General features: G+C 50.2%; 2 protein-coding genes across 10 annotated transcripts in view; one reads left to right on the top strand and one right to left on the bottom strand.

Moving 5' to 3' along the window:
- Positions 1 to 2,918: 2,918 nt before the first annotated feature.
- The window catches only part of BLCAP (bladder cancer associated protein), a 10,498-nt gene continuing 5,382 nt past the window's right edge, over positions 2,919 to 8,034 (bottom strand). For 4 of the 6 annotated variants that reach the window (XM_011929068.1, XM_011929071.1, XM_011929069.1 and 1 more), the window contains exon 2: positions 2,919 to 4,852. In XM_011929068.1, coding sequence (XP_011784458.1) covers positions 4,413 to 4,676 — 264 coding nt within the window. In that variant the 5' untranslated portion in view covers positions 4,677 to 4,852 and the 3' untranslated portion in view covers positions 2,919 to 4,412. Of the gene's footprint in view, positions 4,853 to 5,916; positions 6,071 to 6,797; positions 7,686 to 8,034 lie in introns of those variants that run through there. The other 2 variants (XM_011929070.1, XM_011929073.1) reach the window with 2 other exon arrangements.
- NNAT (neuronatin) overlaps positions 6,684 to 8,034 on the top strand; it is a 2,522-nt gene continuing 1,171 nt past the window's right edge. The window contains exons 1-2 of one of the 4 annotated variants that reach the window (XM_011929076.1): positions 6,684 to 6,882; positions 7,837 to 7,917. In XM_011929076.1, coding sequence (XP_011784466.1) covers positions 6,811 to 6,882; positions 7,837 to 7,917 — 153 coding nt within the window. In that variant the 5' untranslated portion in view covers positions 6,684 to 6,810. The remainder of the gene's footprint in view (positions 6,883 to 7,836; positions 7,918 to 8,034) is intronic. The other 3 variants (XM_011929074.1, XM_011929077.1, XM_011929075.1) reach the window with 3 other exon arrangements.

The following is an 8,034-nucleotide window of genomic DNA, read 5'->3' as shown; positions in this document are numbered from 1 at the left end:
ACAGTGGCCCTTTCACACAATTTGGTGCATTGGGGAGTGAGCTTTGCATTGGATGCTAGGAGACAGGGTTCTGGCCTTGCCCACTGAATGGACACATGTGACAGCCCTTCTCTGGCCTCCTTTCCTGCAGCTATTCAACAGGAGTTGGCTTTCTTTCTATCATCTTTCACTGCTTCCTTCTCCCCAGCCTATCCTTTCTCCTGTGTCCCTGCCTCATTCACACTCACTCCTTGTGACTACTTCTCCCCATTCCCAGTGATCTAGAGAAGCCAGTAGCCTTCTCCATGCCCTGCTACTTTCACCACTCAAATGCTGTCCAGTTTCTTGCTGACAGAATCCCATCTCAAAGGCTGTTCTGACTGGGTTACTCCCCACCTCCCATCAGATCCTCGTTTGTGATGGTTCCCAGTCGGATGGAAATGAAGAGTTCTGAAGGCTGAGTTTTGAGGTCTACCAATAGCATTTCAGCCTTAGATTCCCTTAGTATCTCCCAACAATTCGCTAGCTTTAGCTAGACTGACCTCTTTATCCCAAAAAGCCTTTTTGGGTTCTGATTCTAGGGTAGCCAGATAGTGGTGGTCCTTCATTTTACTTTCATCCCAGTCTCTTTATCTGTAAGCAGAGATGCTTGATTAGATGGTAAAATAATAACATCTCATTTATTACTTCACTGCTCAAACCTTTATATTTGTTCTTCAGGGCTCCACCTGAAAGTTAATCCTTCCAGGCCCATATTGGGTCCCCTCTTAGACCCTCTCTTGTAGCAGCTGACACAGTCCATGGCTGCGTATCGCTGGTATTATCTGCTCAATGTTGTGCCCTTTCCCATTAGCCTGGAGGGCTCCCTGATGGCAGGAATGGTCCACCCTATAGTCCCAAGGCCTATTCCTGCATGGGATTCTGCCAAATACCAGCCAAATGACTGACTATGCAGGCCCCCTTGGGAGACAAGAGGAGCCCTCATGGGCCGTGCCCTGTAGGAACTCAGTCACTACAGAAGGGGAAGTCTGCCTAACACTAGCAGTAGCACTCAACAGAAGGCTGAGTGAAATGCTCCAGTCAAGTAGATCTCCAGGGAGAAGAAATCCAGGGAAGTTTCCTGACAGAGGAAGTACCTGGGCTCACATGGTACACTGACTAAAGCATAAAGCACATGCTATCCTGAAAGTGCACTGCCACCTACTCAGAGCCCAGCTAACATCCTCAAATGGGTCCAGGAAGATCCTAGATCTTGGGAGAAAGAACTCCCAGGATATTAGGACTAGAAAAACTGTCTGCTCCAAAGATCACATTTTACCTATCTGGAAACTGGGGCCCACAGCAGGACAAGGACCAGTTCCTAAAGCAGCCCAGGGGGTTGCTCGTGGGGTCTTGTGGTCACTAGGTACCATGTGGGCAACCATTTCATACCAGGAGCCATGGTGACCAATGGAATTGCATGTGTTTCTATGGCCTGCTGCCCCTACTCTTTTACAGAAAAGGTATCTACTTTTCATTTTCCTAAAAGGCAGTTCAGGAAGAGGGGGCGGTGGCCTGGCAAGGTAGGAAGCATTGTGGGGTGACAGAATGCTGAATTTGGCAGTCACTTTGGGAAGGGGTGGGCTGCAGGCTCCCTGCTGGAAAGGGCCACAAATCTTTCAGAGGGAGGCCTGTTTGTGACTCTTAAGCAGGCTTGACCTGAAACAGAAAGCTGCTTTCTGAGGGAGAGCAAAATAAGCAATAATCTTGGCTTCATTTATCATCCAGGTGTCGCCACAGGAGAGAAGGGACACAAAAGCCTTTTTTTGTTTGTTTGCTTTGTTTTTGGAATTTGCAGTTGTCTATTTTGTTAAGTTTTCCCACTAGGCTACACTCATGAGCTCCTGGAGAGTCAGGCCTGAGTCTTGCCCCTGAAATCCCCAGTAAGCCGAGTACAGGGTCTCAGTGTTTGTTGAACAAACCATCCTTTCCAGGTATGACTCCTCAAAGCTTGTCAAGACTTTGCAGAACCACGAAATCTATCCAGAAACACAGAAAAGAAGAATTCAGAGATAAAAGCACAAAAGAATCAGATAAGAAAATTACCCAACAGATATGATCAACAAGTTTGGTTCTTTGAAAATACCTCTAAAATAGACAAATCTTTGGTAAGTTTTGAATGAAGAAAGGAATAAAGTAACAATGGGCAGACTTAAGTGAACAGGAGAAAACCATACTCAATTTTATAGCAATAAATTTAAAGCCTAGGTAAAACAGGTGATCTTCTATGAAATTACCAAAGCCCCTCACGACTGTGACTAAATAAAACCTCACGACAGCCCTGTGCCTTGGACAGGCAGTATTCCTACTATGCTTTCTAGAAGGAGATTCAGAGGTGAATACCCAGCACAGGACCTGACAAACTAGCCTACATTGCCTCAAAGGTCATGGCCATGGGAGCACGTGCCTATCTACAACATGGAACCACACCACTCTCGGCACTTCTAGCCATCACCTTACGTGTGGCTGATTGGACAGCCAATCTTATTTATTTTTCCACTTGAAATGCCATAAGGGGTTTCACTATTTTTACTTCAAAAGCAGCACCATAAAAATCCTTGATGATTAGAGCTCCAGCTGTCTTAAGTTGTTTGTCAAGGGATCGGTTACTCAAATCTCCTATGGAGGGAAACAATTTCAGGCGAGAAGCCATGGGAGCTGAGAAACGCAAATGTCTCATCTCTGAAAACTTTCAGACTCCCTCCTGTTCACCGCCTGTCCTGCCCCCTGCTCCCCCTCCCCCATCCCCACCATCTGCTCTCCAGAAAGCAGATCAAATTTTCGGGCTAAGGTACTCTGGCGCCAAGGACTCAGCCCCTCCATGCTTCCCCCTGCCCCCCACCAACTCCGAAATCCAACACCACGACCCAAATGGACTGCAGCCACATAAAACCACAAAGTAAAGTTTATAAAGCTTTATTAAACATTTCAAACAGCTGTGCAACGAACACACCAAATAAAAGCTCTAGAATAGCAGTCCAAACGTTTCACAAGTATGGCCTCACAGTCCCATTCCCTAGATGAACTGCCTCCAGTTCTGTTCTCTGCCTGGCCCATCTCTCCTTCTCCTCAGGCAAGAGAGAGATGGATGGATCAGACTGAAAGGACAGGCATGCTGATCTCCAGTAGGCAGGGGCCAGGAGAAACTCTCGTTTGCCAACACTTGTTACTGAAGCGCAGAAAAAGCAGCAAGTGACAGTCACACAGTCTTCCTGGGTATTCTTCATAATGTACAGTCTATATGCGCAGGAACGGAGAAGCCCCTGGCGGGAGGATGATGGCCACTGCTCCCCTGTCTTGTCTGAATCACCTCGGAGTCCAGTGTGCTGGTCACTCTGCAATCCCCATGCTAAATAAAAACTGTAGCGGCACCTACCATATATAGCTAGCTATTGCTAAACCTCAAAATCAGAACATGTTCGATAAAGCTTCTTTAAAAGGAATATACACATGTATTTGTACACACACACACGCACAGGGCACACCAAAAAATATCCAAACATCTATCAAGGGGGATCATGGCTGTTATGAAACACACAGGTACTCTCCCACTCACTCAGCTGGGGACTGCTAGAACTACGTGAACACACCATACTTCAATGCTGCAGAGCATGCACGGGAGACACAATGAGGCCCCCCTCCTTGGAACAGTTGAGAAAGGCAGGAGGAAGGGCAAAGGAAGTGAGGCTGGGCAGGAAAGCATGAGCCCAAACACCCAGGTGAAAGAGCAACATCTATCTGTTGCTTCCTTTCTTAAAAATGAAGTGGAGAAAATACTGAAGATTTGTGGACAACAAACAGTCAAGACATGTTTCTGTCTAGCCTGCTGAACAAGGAAAGAAGGATGAAAAAGCGAGGCTCTCGGGCGTCAGCAATCTCTTCAAATTTGAGATAAGTGCAAAAATGAGCCCTGTCTTGGACAGGTACTCCCCCAAAAAAGGAAAAGGGTAGAAGAGAAGTAAAGGGAAACCAGGAGAGGGACTGAGTCAGTAACATTCTGGGAAGGAAGGAGACCCTGACAAGGAGGGGTCACAGAGGTGACAATGAGACTGGCATTTTATCTGCCCCAGGTCACATTGGGGCGGTTGACCAGGATAGGCCCAGACTCCTCGCAGTAATGAGGCAAGGGGGGTGGTCATGCGGCCAGCCAGGATCTAGATGGAGACAGAACACACACAACCACAAGACCACCCACGACTATAGGACTTTACAATAAAAGCACCGGTCAGTGCCATTATTCACATTATAAGGATAAAACATCACAGGCCAAAAAGGCGCCGTCAGGAATGTGACACCCGCGAGGCTGCGGGATTTGAAACTCCAATGCTTTATGACCTATGTCAATGCCTCCCCTCCCGTCTTCTGCTTCCTTGGAAAGCTAACAGGGCAGGCCGTTAGGTGCCCACAACGCCGGGATCATGCGCCGATTCTGGAAGCGGTGAATCGGAGCAGTGGTACAGGAAACAGTTTCCCCAGCAGCTATAGCAGATAAGGAAAAGGGCTGCCAGGAAAACCAAGGCACAAATTGTGCAAGGCTTCCGTTCCAGGAGGAAGCTGAGCAGGTAGAAGCCCATGAACATGGAGTGGCTGAACCACAGGGCGGGGTTGAGGGGCTTGGGGATGAGGAGGACGGGCAGCAGCCACTGGAGGCAATACATGATCTCTGCCGGGCAGGGCCTTCACCAAGGCTGCCGGGCACCGCTGCAGGAACCGACCTAATGGGAGCCAGCGGGCGCAGGCGGCTGCCCTCCGCTTTCTTCAACCCTCACTCTCCAGGAGCTGAGCCGCTGTGCTCTCTGGCTGTCAGCCCGGGATCACCAAGGCAGCAGGGATCCTGAAGAGAAAAGTCAACACAACAGACAAACAGACAAAGAACAGACAGACAGACAAACACACATACAAAAAAAAAAACAGGAACAGAATGTATACTTATTTGGGAAAATGGATCATGGTTAACAACAGCAAATGTGAAATGCCCTTTCCTCCCTGCCCACCCGTGAAAGTTCTACTCCTCTCCAAGTCACTAATTCGGGAAGCTTCCTGGGATGTCTCCCCGGGGCTTCTCCTGGGGGATCAGGGAGAGGGCTCTTTGGCACGGTTTCACACAGTGGACTGGCTTTGCCTGGGCCCTGCCCAGCAGAGATCATGTATCGCCTCCTGGGGCTGCAGCCCGTCCTCAAGGGGCCCAGACCTCACAATACCGCCCAGTGGTTGCCAAAGGACGACCAAGGGCTCCCTGCTGTGCCCCCACGTGGTAAGGACAGGGTTCTGTATCTAGCATCTCTCACAGCCATAGGTGCTCAGGCACTGAGTGCAGAGTTAAAGCTGTTAGCGGCGCACTGCCAGCCACCAGACCACAGGCAAAGGATCCTGAGGCAGCTGCAGCCTCGAAATATTTTAAGATGGCAGCCTAGGCTAAGCTTGCCTTTTTCAAATAGCCCGGCGTCACTTTGCCAGAACCTGCCAACTTCTCCGAAAGTTAATGTAGAAAAAAAGTCACTATGCTACTTTGTCCAAACTGAAGTCGCTTGGATCATTACACCTCCATCTGCTGCTGGCACTGTATAGAACCTGACCTCTAGGAGCTTTTAACGAAAATTAATTTTCTATCCACATAGGGGCAAATGCCAGTTGGCCCCTGGGCAAAAGGCAGCTTGCGGGAAAGAGGTGCTTTCGGCTGGCCACCGATGCGCGGGGCCCACACTCACAAACCGCATTCCGGTCTTCCCGTCCGCAAAAAGGGACCCACAAGACGAGCGGTCTGAAAGGGACCCACCTCACTTGGAAATGGGGCTGCGGTAGCCACAACTCTCCGGTAGCGGTAGCGAAACCCTGTTTGGTGATCCAGCCGCCCAGCGCAACGGGTACAAAGAACCCCGCTGGCTAAGGCCGACCTACCAGGGCTTGGGGGAGGGGAGCGGAAGACAGAGGTCAAAACGACCTGTCCAGCAGAAAACTATCCCCGAGCATATTCCAACCACTTCTCGGTAGAGAGCTCATTCCTTCCGCGCATACGAAGGGCGCCAATCCTTCCTGTATCCCTCCCACAGATACCAGGTGACTACTGCTTTTGCGCCCAAAGCGCAGTGCCCTGGCTCAGCTCCCTACGGTAGTGACCTCCACCGCAGATCCTCATCTCGCTAACGTAAGAGAGATGTAAAGAATCAGACGGGTTACGCGCTTAGGGACACTCATGAAGCAGAGGACCTGGGCTTAAAACTCATTCAGTATTAGGAAAAGAGCGCCGAGCGTGGTTCTATTATGCCGAGGCTTCTGAAAGGGGCACCATTTTTTTTGCTCTATGGGGCAGATGACCCCTCCCTAATTTCTGTTTTCCATCCATCCCCAAGGTGGGCTCTGGAGTGGCACCGGGGTCTGAGCTCAAATTTGCAGGCCAGGGACTGGGGAGAAGGGCGCCACACTAAGAGACCTGCACCCCCATCCTCGCCTTGTACTCTATCCAGAGTCGTGGTACCCCTCCATTTTAAAGCAAAATCCAAAAGCAAGCACGGCGGAATCTTCTGGAAGGGGGCTAAGATGGAACTCAGGAGGCGGGGGTCGGTATGGAAAGAGCAGATGGATTATTTTTTTCCTCTCCTGGCGAATGAGGAGCGCCCCCAGCCACCCCTCCTCATAAACACCCCCCCAAGGCACGCATGCGCACTTAAGTGGCGGGCGGGTACTTAAGACGCGGCCACCGCGGCTGCGGCAGTGCGCCCAACAGCGGACTCCGAGACCAGCAGATCTCGGCAAACCCTCTCTCTTGACCACCCACCTACCACTCTCGGAACCATGGCGGCAGTGGCGGCAGCCTCGGCTGAACTGCTCATCATCGGCTGGTACATCTTCCGCGTGCTGCTGCAGGTAAGTGTGCCAGGGTTTCGGGTGGGAGAGGGTTCCCAACTCGCGCCCCCAGAACCCGCAAGACCGCGTCGCGATTGCCGCCTCCCGGACCGTCCTATTCCGATTGCCGCGATCCCTGCCCGCCAAAGTGCCGCTGCCGGCACCGCGCGCCCCCTGCCAATTCCCTGCGCCGTCCTCCTCGCGCTGACCCTCCCTAGTGCGCCCGCGCCTGCCCGGGAACAAAGACTCGGGGCGCGGCGGGCGACCGCTGCGGACGATCACCCAGGCTTTTAGCGACCTACGCGGTAAGAAAAACCCGCTACACCCGGACTCGACCCCGGGAGGGAGGCGGGGCACTACTGTGTTGCAAGACTTTACAGCTCGCAGAGTGAAAATTTTCCACCTTAAAAAATTGCGCATTGCGGAGAAATTTTATTTAAAAAAACATATAGCGCTTGCGGGGGTGAAACAAAAAATAAGTTAGAAAAAGGCACTTCTCAGAAAAAATAAAAATTACTTCGCAAAAAAACCCAAAACAAAACAAAACAAAACCCTACAACGAATTAGAGAAAAAGTAGTTCACAGGAAAAGAGAAAGACGCGCATTGCAGGAAAAATAAATCGGAGAAAAGCACTTGGCAGAAAAAAAATGCACTAGATTAAAAACGCACTGCAGAAAAAAATTAGACAAGGGAGCTAACAGAAATAAATGAATTGGGCAAAAACGCTTTCAAGAAAAAAATTAGAGAAAAAAGCCCCTCGAGAGAAAACAGAAGGGGAAAAAGGCGCTTCCAAAAAAGGATAATTGCTTTACGAAAAAAAAAATCAAAAAGAGGCAAAAGCGCTTTGTGTAAAAAGAGATAAATCAAAAGAAAGCGCTTTGCCCATAAAACCATTTACCCTAAAAGCTCCCTTTGCAGGAAGAATTCCCTGCTAAAGGAATCCTTTGCCAAAGGAATCGCATATTTCCTTCAAGGTGTTCCTGGAATGCTGCATTTACTGGGTAGGATTCGCTTTTCGAAATCCTCCAGGGACACAGCCCATTGCGAGAAGTGAGGTATACCTAAGTTGTGGGTCCAATCAGCTTGCCGCCATGCAGCTCTCAGCACAGTTGGAAAAGCTCCAGCTGCCCTGACTCGTGGACAAGCTGCGCCCGCGCCCGCCCCTCCAGCCT

Source organism: Colobus angolensis, unplaced genomic scaffold (assembly GCF_000951035.1).
Source record: "Colobus angolensis palliatus isolate OR3802 unplaced genomic scaffold, Cang.pa_1.0 Scaffold8, whole genome shotgun sequence".
In the NCBI taxonomy this organism is placed as follows: domain Eukaryota; kingdom Metazoa; phylum Chordata; class Mammalia; order Primates; family Cercopithecidae; genus Colobus; species Colobus angolensis.
The sequence above is the reverse complement of the archived record's forward strand: the minus strand, read 5'-3'. Positions and strand labels throughout refer to the sequence as shown.